This window comes from Salmo salar, chromosome 06, assembly GCF_965601325.2.
Source record: "Salmo salar chromosome 06, fSalSal1, whole genome shotgun sequence".
Lineage (NCBI taxonomy): Eukaryota > Metazoa > Chordata > Actinopteri > Salmoniformes > Salmonidae > Salmo > Salmo salar.
In genome coordinates, this window is record NC_138296.1 from 5,619,205 (window position 1) to 5,644,373 (window position 25,169).

The 25,169-nt window shown below is 49.4% G+C and overlaps 1 protein-coding gene across 1 annotated transcript in view; it reads left to right on the forward strand.

Annotated features, from left to right (window-relative positions):
* The window catches only part of LOC106592410 (polycomb protein suz12-A), a 58,267-nt gene extending 33,557 nt beyond the window's left edge, over window positions 1-24,710 (forward strand). Inside the window, exons 12-16 of the mRNA XM_045719619.2 lie at window positions 6,272-6,415; window positions 10,679-10,836; window positions 14,578-14,782; window positions 15,305-15,384; window positions 19,632-24,710. Coding sequence (XP_045575575.1) covers window positions 6,272-6,415; window positions 10,679-10,836; window positions 14,578-14,782; window positions 15,305-15,384; window positions 19,632-20,028 — 984 coding nt within the window. The 3' untranslated portion in view covers window positions 20,029-24,710. The remainder of the gene's footprint in view (window positions 1-6,271; window positions 6,416-10,678; window positions 10,837-14,577; window positions 14,783-15,304; window positions 15,385-19,631) is intronic.
* Window positions 24,711-25,169: the final 459 nt, after the last annotated feature.

Sequence of the window (25,169 nt, forward strand, 5' to 3'; positions counted from 1 at the left end):
TATTAGAGACCTGGTCCTTTATAACAGGTCTGACTGGGGGTGGATGGTATTAGAGACCTGGTCCTTTATAACAGGTCTGACTGGGGGGTGGATGGTATTAGAGACCTGGTCCTTTATAACAGGTCTGACTGGGGGGTGGATGGTATTAGAGACCTGGTCCTTTATAACAGGTCTGACTGGGGGGTGGATGGTATTAGAGACCTGGTCCTTTATAACAGGTCTGACTGGGGGTGGATGGTATTAGAGACCTGGTCCTTTATAACAGGTCTGACTGGGGGTGGATGGTATTAGAGACCTGGTCCTTTATAACAGGTCTGACTGGGGGTGGATGGTATTAGAGACCTGGTCCTTTATAACAGGTCTGACTGGGGGGTATTAGAGACCTGGTCCTTTATAACAGGTCTGACTGGGGGTGGATGGTATTAGAGACCTGGTCCTTTATAACAGGTCTGACTGGGGGGTGGATGGTATTAGAGACCTGGTCCTTTATAACAGGTCTGACTGGGGGGTGGATGGTATTAGAGACCTGGTCCTTTATAACAGGTCTGACTGGGGGTGGATGGTATTAGAGACCTGGTCCTTTATAACAGGTCTGACTGGGGGTTATTAGAGACCTGGTCCTTTATAACAGGTCTGACTGGGGGTGGATGGTATTAGAGACCTGGTCCTTTATAACAGGTCTGACTGGGGGGTATTAGAGACCTGGTCCTTTATAACAGGTCTGACTGGGGGTGGATGGTATTAGAGACCTGGTCCTTTATAACAGGTCTGACTGGGGGGTATTAGAGACCTGGTCCTTTATAACAGGTCTGACTGGGGGTGGATGGTATTAGAGACCTGGACCTTTATAACAGGTCTGACTGGGGGGTATTAGAGACCTGGTCCTTTATAACAGGTCTGACTGGGGGGTATTAGAGACCTGGTCCTTTATAACAGGTCTGACTGGGGGGTGGATGGTATTAGAGACCTGGTCCTTTATAACAGGTCTGACTGGGGGTGGATGGTATTAGAGACCTGGTCCTTTATAACAGGTCTGACTGGGGGGTGGATGGTATTAGAGACCTGGTCCTTTATAACAGGTCTGACTGGGGGTGGATGGTATTAGAGACCTGGTCCTTTATAACAGGTCTGACTGGGGGTGGATGGTATTAGAGACCTGGTCCTTTATAACAGGTCTGACTGGGGGGTATTAGAGACCTGGTCCTGTATAACAGGTCTGACTGGGGGGTGGATGGTATTAGAGACCTGGTCCTTTATAACAGGTCTGACTGGGGGGTGGATGGTATTAGAGACCTGGTCCTTTATAACAGGTCTGACTGGGGGTGGATGGTATTAGAGACCTGGTCCTTTATAACAGGTCTGACTGGGGGGTATTAGAGACCTGGTCCTTTATAACAGGTCTGACTGGGGGTGGATGGTATTAGAGACCTGGTCCTTTATAACAGGTCTGACTGGGGGGTGGATGGTTTTAGAGACCTGGTCCTTTATAACAGGTCTGACTGGGGGGTGGATGGTATTAGAGACCTGGTCCTTTATAACAGGTCTGACTGGGGGTGGATGGTATTAGAGACCTGGTCCTTTATAACAGGTCTGACTGGGGGTGGATGGTATTAGAGACCTGGTCCTTTATAACAGGTCTGACTGGGGGGTGGATGGTATTAGAGACCTGGTCCTTTATAACAGGTCTGACTGGGGGTGGATGGTATTAGAGACCTGGTCCTTTATAACAGGTCTGACTGGGGGGTATTAGAGACCTGGTCCTTTATAACAGGTCTGACTGGGGGTGGATGGTATTAGAGACCTGGTCCTTTATAACAGGTCTGACTGGGGGTGGATGGTATTAGAGACCTGGTCCTTTATAACAGGTCTGACTGGGGGTTATTAGAGACCTGGTCCTTTATAACAGGTCTGACTGGGGGTGGATGGTATTAGAGACCTGGTCCTTTATAACAGGTCTGACTGGGGGGGTATTAGAGACCTGGTCCTTTATAACAGGTCTGACTGGGGGTGGATGGTATTAGAGACCTGGTCCTTTATAACAGGTCTGACTGGGGGGTGGATGGTATTAGAGACCTGGTCCTTTATAACAGGTCTGACTGGGGGTGGATGGTATTAGAGACCTGGTCCTTTATAACAGGTCTGACTGGGGGTGGATGGTATTAGAGACCTGGTCCTTTATAACAGGTCTGACTGGGGGGTATTAGAGACCTGGTCCTTTATAACAGGTCTGACTGGGGGGTGGATGGTATTAGAGACCTGGTCCTTTATAACAGGTCTGACTGGGGGGTATTAGAGACCTGGTCCTTTATAACAGGTCTGACTGGGGGGTGGATGGTATTAGAGACCTGGTCCTTTATAACAGGTCTGACTGGGGGTGGATGGTATTAGAGACCTGGTCCTTTATAACAGGTCTGACTGGGGGTGGATGGTATTAGAGACCTGGTCCTTTATAACAGGTCTGACTGGGGGGTGGATGGTATTAGAGACCTGGTCCTTTATAACAGGTCTGACTGGGGGGTATTAGAGACCTGGTCCTTTATAACAGGTCTGACTGGGGGGTGGATGGTATTAGAGACCTGGTCCTTTATAACAGGTCTGACTGGGGGGTGTTAGAGACCTGGTCCTGTATAACAGGTCTGACTGGGGGGTGGATGGTATTAGAGACCTGGTCCTTTATAACAGGTCTGACTGGGGGGTGGATGGTATTAGAGACCTGGTCCTTTATAACAGGTCTGACTGGGGGTGGATGGTATTAGAGACCTGGTCCTTTATAACAGGTCTGACTGGGGGGTATTAGAGACCTGGTCCTTTATAACAGGTCTGACTGGGGGGTGGATGGTATTAGAGACCTGGTCCTTTATAACAGGTCTGACTGGGGGTGGATGGTATTAGAGACCTGGTCCTTTATAACAGGTCTGACTGGGGGTTATTAGAGACCTGGTCCTTTATAACAGGTCTGACTGGGGGTGGATGGTATTAGAGACCTGGTCCTTTATAACAGGTCTGACTGGGGGGTGGATGGTATTAGAGACCTGGTCCTTTATAACAGGTCTGACTGGGGGTGGATGGTATTAGAGACCTGGTCCTTTATAACAGGTCTGACTGGGGGGTATTAGAGACCTGGTCCTTTATAACAGGTCTGACTGGGGGTGGATGGTATTAGAGACCTGGTCCTTTATAACAGGTCTGACTAGGGGGTGGATGGTATTAGAGACCTGGTCCTTTATAACAGGTCTGACTGGGGGGTATTAGAGACCTGGTCCTTTATAACAGGTCTGACTGGGGGGTGGATGGTATTAGAGACCTGGTCCTTTATAACAGGTCTGACTGGGGGGTATTAGAGACCTGGTCCTTTATAACAGGTCTGACTGGGGGGTGGATGGTATTAGAGACCTGGTCCTTTATAACAGGTCTGACTGGGGGGTATTAGAGACCTGGTCCTTTATAACCGGTCTGACTGGGGGGTGGATGGTATTAGAGACCTGGTCCTTTATAACAGGTCTGACTGGGGGGTATTAGAGACCTGGTCCTTTATAACAGGTCTGACTGGGGGGTATTAGAGACCTGGTCCTTTATAACAGGTCTGACTGGGGGGTGGATGGTATTAGAGACCTGGTCCTTTATAACAGGTCTGACTGGGGGTGGATGGTATTAGAGACCTGGTCCTTTATAACAGGTCTGACTGGGGGTGGATGGTATTAGAGACCTGGTCCTTTATAACAGGTCTGACTGGGGGGTATTAGAGACCTGGTCCTTTATAACAGGTCTGACTGGAGGGTGGATGGTATTAGAGACCTGGTCCTTTATAACAGGTCTGACGGTGGGTGGATGGTATTAGAGACCTGGTCCTTTATAACAGGTCTGACTGGAGGGTGGATGGTATTAGAGACCTGGTCCTTTATAACAGGTCTGACTGGGGGTGGATGGTATTAGAGACCTGGACCTTTATAACAGGTCTGACTGGGGGGTGGATGGTATTAGAGACCTGGTCCTTTATAACAGGTCTGACTGGGGGGTGGATGGTATTAGAGACCTGGTCCTTTATAACAGGTCTGACTGGGGGGTATTAGAGACCTGGTCCTTCATAACAGGTCTGACTGGGGGGTGGATGGTATTAGAGACCTGGTCCTTTATAACAGGTCTGACTGGGGGGTATTAGAGACCTGGTCCTTTATAACAGGTCTGACTGGGGGGTGGATGGTATTAGAGACCTGGTCCTTTATAACAGGTCTGACTGGGGGGTATTAGAGACCTGGTCCTTTATAACAGGTCTGACTGGGGGGTGGATGGTATTAGAGACCTGGTCCTTTATAACAGGTCTGACTGGGGGGTGGATGGTATTAGAGACCTGGTCCTTTATAACAGGTCTGACTGGGGGGTATTAGAGACCTGGTCCTTTATAACAGGTCTGACTGGGGGTGGATGGTATTAGAGACCTGGTCCTTTATAACAGGTCTGACTGGGAGTGGATGGTATTAGAGACCTGGTCCTTTATAACAGGTCTGACTGGGAGTGGATGGTATTAGAGACCTGGTCCTTTATAACAGGTCTGACTGGGGGGTGGATGGTATTAGAGACCTGGTCCTTTATAACAGGTCTGACTGGGGGTGGATGGTTTTAGAGACCTGGTCCTTTATAACAGGTCTGACTGGGGGGTGGATGGTATTAGAGACCTGGTCCTTTATAACAGGTCTGACTGGGGGGTATTAGAGACCTGGTCCTTTATAACAGGTCTGACTGGGGGGTGGATGGTATTAGAGACCTGGTCCTTTATAACAGGTCTGACTGGGGGGTATTAGAGACCTGGTCCTTTATAACAGGTCTGACTGGGGGGTGGATGGTATTAGAGACCTGGTCCTTTATAACAGGTCTGACTGGGGGTGGATGGTATTAGAGACCTGGTCCTGTATAACAGGTCTGACTGGGGGGTGGATGGTATTAGAGACCTGGTCCTTTATAACAGGTCTGACTGGGGGGTATTAGAGACCTGGTCCTTTATAACAGGTCTGACTGGGGGGTATTAGAGACCTGGTCCTTTATAACAGGTCTGACTGGGGGGTATTAGAGACCTGGTCCTTTATAACAGGTCTGACTGGGGGTGGATGGTATTAGAGACCTGGTCCTTTATAACAGGTCTGACTGGGGGGTGGATGGTATTAGAGACCTGGTCCTTTATAACAGGTCTGACTGGGGGTGGATGGTATTAGAGACCTGGTCCTTTATAACAGGTCTGACTGGGGGTGGATGGTATTAGAGACCTGGTCCTTTATAACAGGTCTGACTGGGGGGTATTAGAGACCTGGTCCTTCATAACAGGTCTGACTGGGGGGTATTAGAGACCTGGTCCTTTATAACAGGTCTGACTGGGGGTGGATGGTATTAGAGACCTGGTCCTTTATAACAGGTCTGACTGGGGGTGGATGGTATTAGAGACCTGGTCCTTTATAACAGGTCTGACTGGGGGGTATTAGAGACCTGGTCCTTTATAACAGGTCTGACTGGGGGGTGGATGGTATTAGAGACCTGGTCCTTTATAACAGGTCTGACTGGGGGGTATTAGAGACCTGGTCCTTTATAACAGGTCTGACTGGGGGGTATTTGAGACCTGGTCCTTTATAACAGGTCTGACTGGGGGGTATTAGAGACCTGGTCCTTTATAACAGGTCTGACTGGGGGGTGGATGGTATTAGAGACCTGGTCCTTTATAACAGGTCTGACTGGGGGTGGATGGTTTTAGAGACCTGGTCCTTTATAACAGGTCTGACTGGGGGGTGGATGGTATTAGAGACCTGGTCCTTTATAACAGGTCTGACTGGGGGGTATTGGAGACCTGGTCCTTTATAACAGGTCTGACTGGGGGGTATTGGAGACCTGGTCCTTTATAACAGGTCTGACTGGGGGGTGGATGGTATTAGAGACCTGGTCCTTTATAACAGGTCTGACTGGGGGTGGATGGTATTAGAGACCTGGTCCTTTATAACAGGTCTGACTGGGGGGTATTAGAGACCTGGTCCTTTATAACAGGTCTGACTGGGGGGTATTAGAGACCTGGTCCTTTATAACAGGTCCGCATCCTGTTTCCTATATAGTGCCCTTCATTTGACCAGGGCCCATAGCTCACTATATAGGCAATAGGGTCCCATTTGGTACCGTGTTTTTCAGACTTGTCTGTCTATGATGGGGAGTTTCTACTGGCTCCTACACTATGGTCAGACTGGCTGACCTTTCCTGTGGAATTACATAGTCTATATCCTTCTCTCCCTCTCTCTAGTTCCTGTATAACCACAACACACAGCAGCAGACCGAGGCTAGAGATGACCTCCACTGTCCCTGGTGCACTCTGAACTGTAGGAGACTCTACAGTCTCCTCAAACACCTCAAACTGGCCCACAGCAGATTCATCTTCAACTACGTGGTGAGAGAGAGACCGAGCGAGGGGAAGAGAGAGAGAGAGAGAGAGAGACCGAGCGAGGGGAAGAGAGAGGGGAAGAGAGAGAGAGAGAGAGAGACCGAGCGAGGGGAAGAGAGAGGGGAAGAGAGAGAGAGAGAGAGAGAGACCGAGAGAGGGGAAGAGAGAGAGACCGAGAGAGGGGAAGAGAGAGAGACCGAGAGAGGGGAAGAGAGAGAGACCGAGAGAGGGGAAGAGAGAGAGACCGAGCGAGGGGAAGAGAGAGAGAGAGACCGAGCGAGGGGAAGAGAGAGAGAGACCGAGCGAGGGGAAGAGAGAGAGAGAGAGAGACCGAGCGAGGGGAAGAGAGAGAGAGACCGAGTGAGGGGAAGAGAGAGAGAGAGAGAGACCGAGTGAGGGGAAGAGAGAGAGAGAGAGAGACCGAGTGAGGGGAAGAGAGAGAGAGAGAGAGACCGAGCGAGGGGAAGAGAGAGAGAGAGAGACCGAGTGAGGGGAAGAGAGAGAGAGAGAGAGACCGAGTGAGGGGAAGAGAGAGAGAGAGAGACCGAGAGAGGGGAAGAGAGAGAGAGAGACCGAGAGAGGGGAAGAGAGAGAGAGAGAGACCGAGAGAGGGGAAGAGAGAGAGAGACCGAGAGAGGGGAAGAGAGAGAGAGACCGAGAGAGGGGAAGAGAGAGAGAGACCGAGAGAGGGGAAGAGAGAGAGAGAGAGACCGAGCGAGGGGAAGAGAGAGAGAGAGAGACCGAGCGAAGGGAAGAGAGAGAGAGAGAGACCGAGAGAGGGGAAGAGAGAGAGAGAGAGACCGAGAGAGGGGAAGAGAGAGAGAGAGACCGAGAGAGGGGAAGAGAGAGAGAGAGAGAGAGAGAGAGAGAGAGAGACCGAGCGAGGGGAAGAGAGAGAGAGAGAGAGACCGAGCGAGGGGAAGAGAGAGAGAGAGAGACCGAGAGAGGGGAAGAGAGAGAGAGAGACCGAGAGAGGGGAAGAGAGAGAGAGAGACCGAGAGAGGGGAAGAGAGAGAGAGAGACCGAGAGAGGGGAAGAGAGAGAGAGACCGAGAGAGGGGAAGAGAGAGAGAGAGACCGAGAGAGGGGAAGAGAGAGAGAGAGACCGAGAGAGGGGAAGAGAGAGAGAGAGAGAGAGAGACCGAGAGAGGGGAAGAGAGAGAGAGAGAGAGAGAGACCGAGAGAGGGGAAGAGAGAGAGAGAGAGAGAGAGACCGAGAGAGGGGAAGAGAGAGAGAGAGAGAGAGAGACCGAGAGAGGGGAGAGAGAGAGAGAGACCGAGAGAGGGGAAGAGAGAGAGAGAGAGAGACCGAGAGAGGGGAAGAGAGAGAGAGAGACCGAGAGAGGGGAAGAGAGAGAGAGAGAGACCGAGAGAGGGGAAGAGAGAGAGAGAGAGACCGAGAGAGGGGAAGAGAGAGAGAGAGAGACCGAGAGAGGGGAAGAGAGAGAGAGAGAGACCGAGAGAGGGGAAGAGAGAGAGAGAGACCGAGAGAGGGGAAGAGAGAGAGAGAGAGACCGAGAGAGGGGAAGAGAGAGAGAGAGAGACCGAGAGAGGGGAAGAGAGAGAGAGAGAGAGAGAGACCGAGAGAGGGGAAGAGAGAGAGAGAGACCGAGAGAGGGGAAGAGAGAGAGAGAGACCGAGAGAGGGGAAGAGAGAGAGAGAGACCGAGAGAGGGGAAGAGAGAGAGAGAGAGAGACCGAGAGAGGGGAAGAGAGAGAGAGAGAGACCGAGAGAGGGGAAGAGAGGGGAAGAGAGAGAGAGACCGAGAGAGGGGAAGAGAGAGAGAGAGAGACCGAGAGAGGGGAAGAGAGAGAGAGACCGAGAGAGGGGAAGAGAGAGAGAGAGAGACCGAGAGAGGGGAAGAGAGAGAGAGAGAGAGAGAGACCGAGAGAGGGGAAGAGAGAGAGAGAGACCGAGAGAGGGGAAGAGAGAGAGAGAGACCGAGAGAGGGGAAGAGAGAGAGAGAGACCGAGAGAGGGGAAGAGAGAGAGAGAGAGAGAGAGACCGAGAGAGGGGAAGAGAGAGAGAGAGAGACCGAGAGAGGGGAAGAGAGGGGAAGAGAGAGAGAGACCGAGAGAGGGGAAGAGAGAGAGAGAGAGACCGAGAGAGGGGAAGAGAGAGAGAGACCGAGAGAGGGGAAGAGAGAGAGAGAGAGACCGAGAGAGGGGAAGAGAGAGAGACCGAGAGAGGGGAAGAGAGAGAGAGAGACCGAGAGAGGGGAAGAGAGAGAGAGAGACCGAGAGAGGGGAAGAGAGAGAGAGAGAGACCGAGAGAGGGGAAGAGAGAGAGACCGAGAGAGAGAGAGAGACCGAGAGAGGGGAAGAGAGAGAGAGACAGAGAGAGAGACCGAGAGAGGGGAAGAGAGAGAGAGACAGAGAGAGAGACCGAGAGAGGGGAAGAGAGAGAGAGACCGAGAGAGGGGAAGAGAGAGAGAGAGACCGAGAGAGGGGAAGAGAGAGAGAGAGAGACCGAGAGAGGGGAAGAGAGAGAGAGAGAGACCGAGAGAGGGGAAGAGAGAGAGAGAGAGACCGAGAGAGGGGAAGAGAGAGAGAGAGAGACCGAGAGAGGGGAAGAGAGAGAGAGAGAGACCGAGAGAGGGGAAGAGAGAGAGAGAGAGACCGAGAGAGGGGAAGAGAGAGAGAGAGAGAGACCGAGAGAGGGGAAGAGAGAGAGAGAGAGAGACCGAGCGAGGGGAAGAGAGAGAGAGAGAGAGAGAGAGAGAGAGACCGAGCGAGGGGAAGAGAGAGAGAGAGAGAGAGAGAGAGAGAGAGACCGAGCGAGGGGAAGAGAGAGAGAGAGAGAGAGAGACCGAGCGAGGGGAAGAGAGAGAGAGACCGAGCGAGGGGAAGAGAGAGAGAGAGAGACCGAGCGAGGGGAAGAGAGAGAGACCAAGCGAGGGGAAGAGAGAGAGAGCGAGGGGAAGAGAGAGAGAGAGAGCGAGGGGAAGAGAGAGAGAGAGAGCGAGGGGAAGAGAGAGAGAGAGAGAGAGAGAGCGAGGGGAAGAGAGAGAGAGAGAGAGAGACCGAGGGGAAGAGAGAGAGAGAGCGAGAGAGAGAGAGTTAGGGGAAGAGAGAGAGAGAGAGAGAGCGAGGGGAAGAGAGAGAGAGAGAGAGAGCGAGGGGAAGAGAGAGAGAGAGAGAGCGAGGGGAAGAGAGAGAGAGAGAGACCGAGGGGAAGAGAGAGAGAGAGAGAGAGCGAGGGGAAGAGAGAGAGAGAGAGAGAGCGAGGGGAAGAGAGAGAGAGAGAGACCGAGGGGAAGAGAGAGAGAGAGAGAGAGACCGAGGGGAAGAGAGAGAGAGAGCGAGAGACAGAGCGAGGGTAAGAGAGAGAGACAGAGCGAGGGTAAGAGAGAGAGGGGGAGAGAGAGAGACGGAGAGAGAGAGACCGAGCGAGGGGAAGAGAGAGAGAGAGAGACCGAGCGAGGGGGAGAGAGAGAGAGACCGAGCGAGGGGGAGAGAGAGAGAGACCGAGCGAGGGGGAGAGAGAGAGAGAGACCGAGCGAGGGGGAGAGAGAGAGAGAGACCGAGCGAGGGGGAGAGAGAGAGAGAGACCGAGCGAGGGGGAGAGAGAGACCGAGCGAGGGGGAGAGAGAGACCGAGCGAGGGGGAGAGAGAGAGAGAGAGAGAGCGAGGGGGAGAGAGAGACCGAGCGAGGGGAAGAGAGAGAGAGAGAGAGACCGAGCGAGGGGGAGAGAGAGAGACAGAGCGAGGGGAAGAGAGATGAAGCGAGAGAGACAGAGCAAGGGGAAGAGCGAGAGAGACAGAGCGAGGGGAAGAGAGATGAAGCGAGAGAGAGAGAGAGAGACAGAGCGAGGGGAAGAGATGAAGCGAGAGAGAGAGAGACAGAGCGAGGGGAAGAGATGAAGCGAGAGAGAGAGAGACAGAGCGAGGGGAAGAGAGATGAAGCGAGAGAGAGAGAGAGACAGAGCGAGGGGAAGAGACGAAGAGAGAGAGAGAGAGACAGAGCGAGGGGAAGAGAGATGAAGCGAGAGAGAGAGAGACAGAGTGTGTGTGTGTGTGTCTGGTGCACTCTGAACTGTGGAAGACTGCGGTCTCCTCAAACTGGCCCATAACAGATCTTCAACTATGACTGCATTTAGACAGGCAGCCCAGTTCTGATATTTTTCCAGTAATTGGGCTGGCTGTGTAAACAGCCTGGGAGGTGAGAGAGACCAGGGGTGGGGAGGGGGGGTGTAATGTCAGGAGCTGAATAAGGGCTAGTTATTAAACAGGTCTGTTGTGATTGACATGTTCTATGACCTCCTCCCCAGCCCCACCCTAAAGGAGCGAGGATAGACGTGTCTATTAATGAGCGTTACGACGGGGCGTATGCTGGGAATCCTCAGGATATTCACAGTCAGCCCGGCTTCGCCTTCAGCAGGAACGGACCCGTCAAGAGATCCCCTGTCACACACATCCTCGTCTGCAGGTAGCTGGGTCTCACACACACACACACACACACACACACACACACACACACACACACACATCCTCGTCTGCAGGTAGCTGGGTCTCACACACACACACATCCTCGTCTGCAGGTAGCTGGGTCTCACACACACACACACACACACACACACACACACACACACACACACACACACACACACACACATCCTCGTCTGCAGGTAGCTGGGTACACACACACACACACACACACACACACACACACACACACACACACACACACATCCTCGTCTGCAGGTAGCTGGGTCTCCACACACACACACACACACACACACACACACACACACACACACACACACACACACACACACACACACACACACACATCCTCGTCTGCAGGTAGCTGGGTCTCACACACACACACATCCTCGTCTGCAGGTAGCTGGGTCTCACACACACACACACACACACACACACACACACACACACACACACACACACACATCCTCGTCTGCAGGTAGCTGGGTACACACACACACACACACACACACACACACACACACACACACACACACACACACACACACATCCTCGTCTGCAGGTAGCTGGGTCTCACACACACACACACACACACACACACACACACACACACACACACACACATCCTCGTCTGCAGGTAGCTGGGTCTCACACACACACACACACACACACACACACACACACACACACACACACACACACACACACACACACACACACACACACACACACACATCCTCGTCTGCAGGTAGCTGGGTACACACACACACACACACACACACACACACACACACACACACACACACACACACACACACACACACACATCCTCGTCTGCAGGTAGCTGGGTCTCACACACACACACACACACACACACACACACACACACACACACACATCCTCGTCTACAGGTAGCTGGGTCTCACACACACACACATCCTCGTCTACAGGTAGCTGGGTCTCACACACACACACACACATCCTCGTCTACAGGTAACTGTGTACACACGTCTGGGTCACACACACACACATCCTCGTCTGCAGGTAACTGTGTACACATGTCTGGGTCTCACACACACACACACACACACACACACATCCTCGTCTGCAGGTAACTGTGTACACACGTCTGGGTCTCACACACACAAACACCTTGAGAACGCTCTTTACTGTACAGTAACGGTGACCTCGGTCGCTGCCAAAACGACTCTTTCCCATAGGCTTGTACTATCTATAATATGATTAGCCGTTAGCTACCAACAGATGGCAGACGAGTTTTACATTTGGTTCGTTTTATCACTGTTCTTTAAATGGAAGACGTGAAATAAATGTGCTATAGCTAGCTAACGTTAGCATGGAGGAAGCAAGTTAGCTCTTTCATTTACCCGGTTGACCTCCATGCTCACTGAAGTCTGTGTTAATGCTTGGTCTCTGCTGGTGCTGCTGGCTGTTTGAGATGCTTTAGAAGCCACATTGCTGGTGGGGACAGCATCCACTTTGAGGAGCAACTTCTTGTTGAAGCACTCCTTCCATTGTTGATAGCCGTGGAAGTTCTCAGGGATGAAAGGTGCCCCGCAGATTGACTACTAGACGCCCAATTCGCATGGTTTCCACTAGTTACACTACATGACCAAAAGTATGTGGACCCTTGCTCGTTGAACATCTAATTTCAAAAACCTGGGCATTAATATGGAGTTGGTCCCCCCTTTGCTGCTATAACAGCCTCCACTCTTCTGGGAAGGCTTTCCAGTAGATGTTGGAACATTGCTGCAGGGACTTGCTTCCATTCAGCCACAAGAGCATTAGTGAGATCGGGGCTGAGGTCAGGGCTCTGTGCAGGCCAGTCAAGTTGTTCCACACCGATCTTGACAAATCATTTCTGTGTGGACCTTGATTTGTGTACGGGGGACCATTGTCATGCTGAAACGGGGAAGGGCCTTCCCCAAACTGCTTCCCCAAAGTTGGAAGCACAGAATCGTCAAGAATGTCGTTGAATCCTGTAGCAGTAAGATTTCCCTTCCCTTGAACTAAGGGGCCTAACCCATTATGAAGCTCCCTGCGAGAAGTTCTTGTGCTGACGTTGCTTCCAGAGGCAGTTTGGAACTCGGTAATAAGTCTTGCAACTGAGGACAGACCATTTTTACACGCTACACGTTTCATCCCCCTACACTTTCTGTGAGCTTGTGTGGCCTACCATTTTGCGCCTGAGCCGTTGTTGCTCCTAGACATTTCCACTTCACAATAACTGTACTTTAAGTTGACCAGGGCAAACATTTGACGAACAGACTTGTTGGAAAGGTGGCATCCTAGGATGGTGCCACTTTGAATGTCACTGAGCTCTTCAGTAAGGCCATTCTACTGACAATGTTTGTCTATGGAGATTGCATGGCTGTTTGCTTGATTTTATACACCTGTCAGCAACAGGTGTGGCTGAAATAGACCAATCCACTCGTTTGAAGGGGTGTCCATATACTTTTGTGTATATAGTGTACCACAGACACAAAGTCAAAATTGTCTTTATCCTATCAATTCATGAAAACAAAAATGTGCTTTTTGGTCTTAATTTAAGGTCAAGGTTAGGCATAAGGTTAGCAGTGTGGGACCAATTCTTCCGCCTCATTCTCACAATCTTTTTTTATTTTTTTATTCATGGTGTGATGCTGACCACAGGGCATTGTAGGATCTTTTCCAAAGTTAGAGCGGATTTGGAGAGAACCTCAAACCCAACTTTTAGAACAACATAATATTATAACAATTGATTTCAGAGTTTGTAATTTGGGAATGTTTTCTTGGGGTGCTCTAAGTTACTACTATATCTGTTTCTGGCATTGAGAAATAAGTGCTGCTTTGAACATCCATCTTTACCTCTCTTTCCCTCTCTTCTGTTCTCCTTCCTGTAGGATCTTTACCCCTCTCCTCTGTTCTCCTTCCTGTAGGATCTTTACCCCTCTCTCTTTCCCTCTACCCCTCTCCTCTGTTCTCCTTCCTGTAGGATCTTTACCCCTCTCTTCTGTTCTCCTTCCTGTAGGATCTTTACCTCTCTCCTCTGTTCTCCTTCCTGTAGGATCTTTACCCCTCTCTCTTTCCCTCTACCCCTCTCTTCTGTTCTCCTTCCTGTAGGATCTTTACCCCTCTCTCTTTCCCTGTACCCCTCTCTTCTGTTCTCCTTCCTGTAGGATCTTTACCCCTCTCTCTTTCCCTCTACCCCTCTCTTCTGTTCTCCTTCCTGTAGGATCTTTACCCCTCTCTCTTTCCCTCTACCCCTCTCTTCTGTTCTCCTTCCTGTAGGATCTTTACCCCTCTCCTCTGTTCTCCTTCCTGTAGGATCTTTACCCCTCTCCTCTGTTCTCCTTCCTGTAGGATCTTTACCTCTCTCTTTCCCTCTACCCCTCTCCTCTGTTCTCCTTCCTGTAGGATCTTTACCCCTCTCTTCTGTTCTCCTTCCTGTAGGATCTTTACCCCTCTCTTCTGTTCTCCTTCCTGTAGGATCTTTACCTCTCTCTTTCCCTCTACCCCTCTCTTCTGTTCTCCTTCCTGTAGGATCTTTACCTCTCTCTTTCCCTCTACCCCTCTCTTCTGTTCTCCTTCCTGTAGGATCTTTACCTCTCTCTTTCCCTCTACCCATCTCCTCTGTTCCTGTAGGCTAAAGCATGTATGTATGTACAACGGTGTATGCAGGTACAATTGACAGTCACTTACTAAGCCCTTCCTCTCCTCCCCCCAGACCTAAGCGTGTTCTCCCCCCCAGTCTGTGTGAGTTCCTGGAGGCTGATGGAGAAGGAGGAGAGGGAGACCAGCAGAGAATCATCCCTGGTCACAACCGCCTCTACTTCCGCTCAGACAGCTGTACCCCCAAAACACCCCAGGAGGTAGATCACGACAGTGAGGATGAGACGGACCCCTTCTGGCTCCGAGAGAGGACCATCATGGTGAGAGACGCAAACACACACTGAGCAGCTAGCTACCACACGTGGTGAGATACACTGAGCAGCTAGCTACCACACGTGGTGAGATACACTGAGCAGCTAGCTACCACACGTGGTGAGATACACTGAGCAGCTAGCTACCACACGTGGTGAGATACACTGAGCAGCTAGCTAGCTACCACACGCGGTGAGATACACTGAGCAGCTAGCTAGCTACCACACGCGGTGAGATACACTGAGCAGCTAGCTAGCTACCACACGCGGTGAGATACACTGAGCAGCTAGCTAGCTACCACACGCGGTGAGATACACTGAGCAGCTAGCTAGCTACCACACGCGGTGAGATACACTGAGCAGCTAGCTAGCTACCACACGCGGTGAGATACACTGAGCCGCTAGCTAGCTACCACATTACAGACCCAGGTTTACCATTACAGACTGTAGGTATTACAGAGCCACACTGACATTGGGTTTGGAGTCTCCGACTTGACTGTGGATCCACTCTGACTGTTGTTCTGTCTACAGCAAATCCAGGAGTTTACAGACGTGAACGATGGAGAGAAGGAGGTGATGAAGCTATGGAACCTCCACGTTATGAAGTATGGGTACGTACCTCACACACACACCTACCTCCACGTTATGAAGTATGGGTACGTACCCCACACACACACCTACCTCCACGTTATGAAGTATGGGTACGTACCCCACACACACACACCTACCTCCACGTTATGAAGTATGGGTACGTACCCCACACACACACCTACCTCCACGTTATGAAGTATGGGTACGTACCCCACACACACACCTACCTCCACGTTATGAAGTATGGGTACGTACCCCACACACATACCTACCTCCACGTTATGAAGTATGGATACGTACCCCACACACACACCTACCTCCACGTTATGAAGTATGGGTACGTACCCCACACACACACCTACCTCCACGTTATGAAGTATGGGTATGTACCCCACACACACACCTACCTCCACGTTATGAAGTATGGGTATGTACCCCACACACACACCTACCTCCACGTTATGGAGTATGGGTACGTACCCCACACACACACCTACCTCCACGTTATGAAGTATGGGTACGTACCCCACACACACACCTACCTCCACGTTATGAAGTATGGGTACGTACCCCACACACACACCTACCTCCACGTTATGAAGTATGGGTATGTACCCCACACACACACCTACCTCCACGTTATGAAGTATGGGTACGTACCCCACACACACACACCTACCTCCACGTTATGAAGTATGGGTACGTACCCCACACACACACCTACCTCCACGTTATGAAGTATGGGTACGTACCCCACACACACACCTACCTCCACGTTATGAAGTATGGGTATGTACCCCACACACACACCTACCTCCACGTTATGAAGTATGGGTATGTACCCCACACACACACCTACCTCCACGTTATGAAGTATGGGTATGTACCCCACACACACACCTACCTCCACGTTATGAAGTATGGGTATGTACCCCACATTAAAGCCCTAGCCTCGTTATACAGGCTTTGTTTAAAGCTTCATAAGACGTTGCTGTGTGTCGTTCTCTAGAGCTTCATAAGACGTTGCTGTGTGTCGTTCTCTAGAGCTTCATAAGACGTTGCTGTGTCGTTCTCTAGAGCTTCATTAGACGTTGCTGTGTGTCGTTCTCTAGAGCTTCATAAGACGTTGCTGTGTGTCGTTCTCTAGAGCTTCATTAGACGTTGCTGTGTGTCGTTCTCTAGAGCTTCATAAGACGTTGCTGTGTCGTTCTCTAGAGCTTCATTAGACGTTGCTGTGTGTCGTTCTCTAGAGCTTCATTAGACGTTGCTGTGTGTCGTTCTCTAGAGCTTCATTAGACGTTGCTGTGTGTCGTTCTCTAGAGCTTCATTAGACGTTGCTGTGTGTCGTTCTCTAGAGCTTCATTAGACGTTGCTGTGTGTCGTTCTCTAGAGCTTCATTAGACGTTGCTGTGTGTCGTTCTCTAGAGCTTCATTAGACGTTGCTGTGTGTCGTTCTCTAGAGCTTCATTAGACGTTGCTGTGTGTCGTTCTCTAGAGCTTCATTAGACGTTGCTGTGTGTCGTTCTCTAGAGCTTCATAAGACGTTGCTGTGTGTCGTTCTCTAGAGCTTCATTAGACGTTGCTGTGTGTCGTTCTCTAGAGCTTCATAAGACGTTGCTGTGTGTCGTTCTCTAGAGCTTCATAAGACGTTGCTGTGTGTCGTTCTCTAGAGCTTCATTAGACGTTGCTGTGTGTCGTTCTCTAGAGCTTCATTAGACGTTGCTGTGTGTCGTTCTCTAGAGCTTCATAAGACGTTGCTGTGTGTCGTTCTCTAGAGCTTCATTAGACGTTGCTGTGTGTCGTTCTCTAGAGCTTCATAAGACGTTGCTGTGTGTCGTTCTCTAGAGCTTCATAAGACGTTGCTGTGTGTCGTTCTCTAGAGCTTCATAAGACGTTGCTGTGTGTCGTTCTCTAGAGCTTCATAAGACGTTGCTGTGTGTCGTTCTCTAGAGCTTCATAAGACGTTGCTGTGTGTCGTTCTCTAGAGCTTCATTAGACGTTGCTGTGTGTCGTTCTCTAGAGCTTCATTAGACGTTGCTGTGTGTCGTTCTCTAGAGCTTCATTAGACGTTGCTGTGTGTCGTTCTCTAGAGCTTCATTAGACGTTGCTGTGTGTCGTTCTCTAGAGCTTCATTAGACGTTGCTGTGTGTCGTTCTCTAGAGCTTCATTAGACGTTGCTGTGTGTCGTTCTCTAGAGCTTCATTAGACGTTGCTGTGTGTCGTTCTCTAGAGCTTCATTAGACGTTGCTGTGTGTCGTTCTCTAGAGCTTCATTAGACGTTGCTGTGTGTCATTCTCTAGAGCTTCATTAGACGTTGCTGTGTGTCATTCTCTAGAGCTTCATTAGACGTTGCTGTGTGTCGTTCTCTAGAGCTTCATTAGACGTTGCTGTGTGTCGTTCTCTAGAGCTTCATAAGACGTTGCTGTGTGTCGTTCTCTAGAGCTTCATAAGACGTTGCTGTGTGTCGTTCTCTAGAGCTTCATTAGACGTTGCTGTGTGTCGTTCTCTAGAGCTTCATTAGACGTTGCTGTGTGTCGTTCTCTAGAGCTTCATTAGACGTTGCTGTGTGTCGTTCTCTAGAGCTTCATTAGACGTTGCTGTGTGTCGTTCTCTAGAGCTTCATAAGACGTTGCTGTGTGTCGTTCTCTAGAGCTTCATTAGACGTTGCTGTGTGTCGTTCTCTAGAGCTTCATTAGACGTTGCTGTGTGTCATTCTCTAGAGCTTCATTAGACGTTGCTGTGTGTCGTTCTCTAGAGCTTCATTAGACGTTGCTGTGTGTCGTTCTCTAGAGCTTCATTAGACGTTGCTGTGTGTCATTCTCTAGAGCTTCATTAGACGTTGCTGTGTGTCGTTCTCTAGAGCTTCATTAGACGTTGCTGTGTGTCATTCTCTAGAGCTTCATTAGACGTTGCTGTGTGTCGTTCTCTAGAGCTTCATTAGACGTTGCTGTGTGTCAGTGGAAAACACATTTTCCCACCAGAGCTGTTTCCATCATATTGACTTGTTGGGGATAAAAGGCTGTGTGTGATGACGTAGTGCACATAAAAATAACTTTTGCAGTTAAATTCCCATGTACCGAATAAAAATAATCTAATGCATTTTCAACTGGTGGTTTTGTCAGCAAACATGTTGCCTTATATAGTGAATGTGCCCTCTGGTCTTGGCCCGTGCCCTTGAGCCAACAGCTGGCACATACAGTGTGGGGTTAGCCTACACGATCAGATTATTATGGATAAGAGCTAGATTTCTTGGGGGGGGGGTCAAATGACAGCTAAGCATCGATCATCATGTCATCAGATTAAGACCTTCGATATTTATTGCAAAGGAGCATCAAGTTCATCACCGTGCAGTTTCACCTCCCTGTGAAGTTCATCACCGTGCAGTTTCACCTCCCTGTGAAGTTCATCACCGTGCAGTTTCACCTCCCTGTGAAGTTCATCACCGTGCAGTTTCACCTCCCTGTGAAGTTCATCACCGTGCAGTTTCACCTCCCTGTGAAGTTCATCACCGTGCAGTTTCACCTCCCTGTGAAGTTCATCACCGTGCAGTTTCACCTCCCTGTGAAGTTCATCACCGTGCAGTTTCACCTCCCTGTGAAGTTCATCACCGTGCACTTTCACCTCCCTGTGAAGTTCATCACCGTGCACTTTCACCTCCCTGTGAAGTTCATCACCGTGCACTTTCACCTCCCTGTGAAGTTCATCACCGTGCACTTTCACCTCCCTGTGAAGTTCATCACCGTGCACTTTCACCTCCCTGTGAAGTTCATCACCGTGCACTTTTACCTCCCTGTGAAGTTCATCACCGTGCACTTTCACCTCCCTGTGAAGTTCATCACCGTGCACTTTCACCTCCCTGTAAAGCTCATCACTTATTAAATCTGTAGCTTAATAATAAGTTTACTTCCAAATGATGGTTGGATGGAAACCTGCTCAATGACATCTGTAGTTAAATATTATTTAACTAGGCAAGTCAGTTAAGAACACATTCTTATTTCCAATGACACCCTATGAACAGTGGGTTAACTACCTTGTTCAGGGGCAGAACAACACATTTTTACCTTGTCAGCTCGGGGATTTTATCTAGCAACCTTTCGGTTACTGGCCCAACACTCTAACCACTAGGCTACCTGCCGCCTCAAATGAATTAGTATTAACTAGGTGCTCTCTAGACTAGGGGCTCCATAGTGTCTGTGGCGCAGGCTGAAGTTTGACGTCCCTACTCTAATCCCCCTCTCTCTCTCTCCACTCTCTCTCTGCCCCTCAGCTACATAGCAGATAACCAGATGAACGGAGCCTGTCTGGCATTTGTGGAAGGTTGCGGTGCGTACATTGCCAGGAAGAACCTCTGTAGGAACTTCCTGTTACACCTGGTCAGCATGCATGACTTTAAACTGGTTACCACGACAACCATCAACCAGGCCATGACACGCCTCCGACACATCCAGCAGACCCAGCGGCAGGAAGGAGGAGAGGGGGATGGAGGAGAGGAGTCTCAGTCTGAGCTGCAACCCGACTATGCCACATGTAATGACGACCACACGGATGGTAAGAGTAACCATGGTAATGGCCACACGAATGGAAACGGCATCGGCGATGGTGATGAAGCTGGTAGTGCTGTTGCTGTGGAAACATCCAGGCCGAGCAAGAGGCATAAGTTCTGAGTTGCCCTCCGGCCCTCTCCTGGAGGAGTGATAAGTATCTAAAATGATGCGCGGTGATTGGCTGAGTGGAGGGTGAAAGAGGGTGTGGTGATTGGAGGGAATAAGAGAGACTCATGATGACATCATTCCAAACAAGCACTGGGTGTTGGGTTTACCGTATAGAGGTGGTGGGCTAGAATCATTTAAGATCATTTGGACACACACACACACACACACACACACACACACACACACACACACACACACACACACACACACACACACACTCATTGTCCCACTGGTTATAGCAGGGAAACCTTCATCTAGTGTTTTCCCATGTCTGGTTCTTCAGTCTAACTTGATGTCATTAGACTAACGTTACAGTGACCATGAGTTCTGTAAACACATCACTTCAGCAATAACTTATTCTGAGTCCCAACTGGCACCATATTCCTTTATACTAGTGTGCACTACTTTTCACCAGGCCCTGCTGTAGGCTAGCATTCTGTCCAGGGGGTGTACTTGTACATCAAACTGTCTGCTATAGACTAGCATTCTGTCCAGGGGGTGTACTAGTTCATCAAGCTGTCTGCTATAGACTAGCATTCTGTCCAGGGGGTGTACTAGTACATCAAGCTGTCTGCTATAGACTAGCATTCTGTCCAGGGGGTGTACTTGTACATCAAACTGTCTGCTATAGACTAGCATTCTGTCCAGGGGGTGTACTAGTTCATCAAGCTGTCAGCGATAGACTAGCATTCTGTCCAGGGGGTGTACTAGTTCATCAAGCTGTCAGCGATAGACTAGCATTCTGTCCAGGGGGTGTACTTGTACATCAAGCTGTCTGCTATAGACTAGCATTCTGTCCAGGGGGTGTACTAGTTCATCAAGCTGTCAGCGATAGACTAGCATTCTGTCCAGGGGGTGTACTAGTTCATCAAGCTGTCTGCTATAGACTAGCATTCTGTCCAGGGGGTGTACTAGTTCATCAAGCTGTCTGCTATAGACTAGCATTCTGTCCAGGGGGTGTACTAGTTCATCAAGCTGTCTGCTATAGACTAGCATTCTGTCCAGGGGGTGTACTAGTTCATCAAGCTGTCTGCTATAGACTAGCATTCTGTCCAGGGGGTGTACTAGTTCATCAAGCTGTCTGCTATAGACTAGCATTCTGTCCAGGGGGTGTACTAGTTCATCAAGCTGTCTGCTATAGACTAGCATTCTGTCCAGGGGGTGTACTAGTTCATCAAGCTGTCTGCTATAGACTAGCATTCTGTCCAGGGGGTGTACTTGTACATCAAGCTGTCTGCTATAGACTAGCATTCTGTCCAGGGGGTGTACTAGTTCATCAAGCTGTCTGCTATAGACTAGCATTCTGTCCAGGGGGTGTACTAGTTCATCAAGCTGTCTGCTATAGACTAGCATTCTGTCCAGGGGGTGTACTAGTTCATCAAGCTGTCTGCTATAGACTAGCATTCTGTCCAGGGGGTGTACTTGTACATCAAGCTGTCTGCTATAGACTAGCATTCTGTCCAGGGGGTGTACTAGTACATCAAGCTGTCTGCTATAGACTAGCATTCTGTCCAGGGGGTGTACTTGTACATCAAGCTGTCTGCTATAGACTAGCATTCTGTCCAGGGGGTGTACTTGTACATCAAGCTGTCTGCTATAGACTAGCATTCTGTCCAGGGGGTGTACTTGTACATCAAGCTGTCTGCTATAGACTAGCATTCTGTCCAGGGGGTGTACTTGTACATCAAGCTGTCTGCTATAGACTAGCATTCTGTCCAGGGGGTGTACTTGTACATCAAGCTGTCTGCTATAGACTAGCATTCTGTCCAGGGGGTGTACTAGTACATCAAGCTGTCTGCTATAGACTAGCATTCTGTCCAGGGGGTGTACTAGTTCATCAAGCTGCCTCACTACAGAAGCAGGAGGTGGGCTCCTGCCCTCTGGGCCGTTCTGGCTGATACAAGGCTTACTTAGTACTTTTGGCCGAGGCCCATAGGGCCCTATATAGATCAGTGGTTCCCAAACTGTTTCACTCAGGCCCCTCTTCCAGCATTGGGGAACATCCATTTCTATGGGCACAAGCACTGTTCATGATACAGACTGTTCACACCCCTAAAATGTTGCAGATTTAAAGCTTATTTCCTTACAATTCTATACATTTTGCCATGTCTGTATATTCATGTGATATTTGAGTGACAAAAAAAATGAATGTCTATGGGCTAAAAAAAGCGTTACCTGACATGGGCTAGTTGATGTGGACATTTCTGACAGGTTCTAAATATCTCTCTAAGAAATGCAATGACTGACATGACGAGGAACTGATGATGCAATAACCCGTTTCTACACCTCACCTTGTGCATTCTACCATTACAACTTTCAGGAGGAAGTTGAAAGCTGGACTGAGCTCCTCCTAGGGGGGCGCGCCCCACAGTTTGGGAACCACTGATATATGGAATAGGATACCATCAGTACTGTGTCCATCCTCACTGGTCCAACCTACTTTAGCACCTGTCTTGTCTCCGGTGCCTGTTTGAGACAGACTTGGGTGTCTGTGCACTAGATAGGAAATAGGGTGCCATTTGGGATATTTGCTTTGGGACAAACTCGTTAAAAAAAATATATAGTTCAGTATAGAGACGAACTGAAAAGACTTGGGTCATCTTCACTTGGGATGGACTACCTGAACAATATAAACGCTTGTTTTCGTTTTCTTTTGCTAAACGTTTTGCTACAGTGTGCACTAATGAATACCACCCTGATGACGGACAGACTGCTGAAATGTATTGTTATTTTTTTATAAGGGGAATGGTTGGTTGTATGATGATGCATTCTGAATTTGAACATTTGATTGTTGTATGTTTATTACTATGGTGGTCATTTTGAGGCTAAACTTGAGGACGGTATGCTGGTCTGAAGTCCAGCTCTTGGAAACAGTGTTGTTGGACTGGAAGGTGTCTGGCTCAGGGTAGAAAGATCACTTTACCCACAATCCTAAACTAAATGTGTATTGCTATCAGACTTATGTTTAAATACTATTTGGAGTCTTTAATGTTTGCTCTAGCCTGCCTGGAGTGCTAGATGGGAGGGGAGTTGCAGTTTTGGGACTATTCTATTGGTCCATTTAAGCCAGGCAAGCTCAATCAAGCACAGATAAAGTATTTGAACCCAGGTCTGGTTCCACTCAGTCAGTCAGGATCCAATGGTGCTACTAGACAGATGATTCAGGCCCTCAGCGAGCACTGATCACAGTCATCTGTAACCTTTTGAGGTCTTTAGGTCAAGGTTCAGTTACACTGTATGACCACATTCATCATCAAGCTGAAACCGTGCAGCACCCGCATCCACTCACTGCTTTGGGGAGTGTCCCGAATGGCTCCCTATATAGTACACTACTTTAGACCAGGTACCACAGGGTAGTGCACTACTTAGGGAATAGGGTGCCATTTGGGACATACTCTTACTATGTTGGACTAATTTGTCACGGTCAGTGTTGACGTCTTCAGAAAGGTGACCTGCTAGACATAAACTATAGTAAATATCAGCACTCTGACATTAGTGGGGAGTTAAATGTTGACTTTCCTGACCAAAGGGAGTTGGACCTGCTGCAGATTTTCTACTATTTTCCTCACCTGTGAAACTGTCCCAAATAGCATCTTATTTCCTATATATATAGTGTACCATAAGGCCCTGGTCAAAAGTAGTATGGACCACAGGAGGTTGATGGCACCTTTAATTGGGGAGGATGGGCTCGTGGTAATGGCTGGAGAGGAATGGTATCAAACACGTGGTTTCCATGTGTTCCATGTTTGATGCCATTCTATTGGCACCGTTCCAGCCATTATGAGCCGTCCTCCCCTCAGCAGCCTCCACTGGTATGGGGCCCTGGTCAACAGGAGTATGGGGCCCCTGGTCAACAGGAGTATGGGGCCCCTGGTCAACAGGAGTATGAGGCCCCTGGTCAACAGGAGTATGGGGCCCCTGGTCAACAGGAGTATGGGGCCCCTGGTCAACAGGAGTATGGGGCCCCTGGTCAACAGGAGTATGGGGCCCAGGTCAACAGGAGTATGGGGCCCAGGTCAACAGGAGTATGGGGCCCCAGGTCAACAGGAGTATGGGGCCCCTGGTCAACAGGAGTATGGGGCCCCTGGTCAACAGGAGTATGGGGCCCCTGGTCAACAGGAGTATGGGGCCCCTGGTCAACAGGAGTATGGGCCCCTGGTCAACAGGAGTGCACTATATAGGAAATAGGGTGGATCTTTTCAGGTGTGAACTTGAATTGCAAACAATTAGGACCCAAACAAAGGAAGCTGTTCCTACGTTCTGTAGCTGTGTGCAGTATGTTGACGAGGGTCATGCTCATTTGGCACAAAACGTTAGAAAGCACTCAAACGAGGGAGTTGGAGGTACTATCTGTACTAATCCAATAAAACATATCTTCTGTTGCAAAATGTTTTGCTACAATGCGCCTCAATGAACATGACCCAGGTTTGTGTATACGTCACTTCAGGGAAAAAAAGAGTACCATTTTGCTCTAGCGAACCCAGATAAGAAAATGTGATAAAAAAATGCAAAAGCAAAACAGGACTTTGTACACCAACATCCTAAAACCAGCTGGACGTTGGAAATGTAGTAATAAAGGAGTCATAGAAAATGTTTTCTATTTAAAAGAATAAATATGTTTTGTACTATTACCATTAACGTCTCATATGGTTTTAATTGAATGGATACGGTTCTAACACTACTGGTCAGGTTACTGTAACTATCTCATGGGTACGGTTCTAACACTACTGGTCAGGTTACTGTAACTATCTCATGGGTACGGTTCTAACACTACTGGTCAGGTTACTGTAACTATCTCATGGGTACGGTTCTAACACTACTGGTCAGGTTACTGTAACTATCTCATGGGTACGGTTCTAACACTACTGGTCAGGTTACTGTAACTATCTCATGGATACGGTTCTAACACTACTGGTCAGGTTACTGTAACTATCTCATGGGTACGGTTCTAACACTACTGGTCAGGTTACTGTAACTATCTCATGGATACGGTTCTAACACTACTGGTCAGGTTACTGTAACTATCTCATGGATACAGTTCTGGTTACTGTAACTATCTCATGGATACGGTTCTAACACTACTGGTCAGGTTA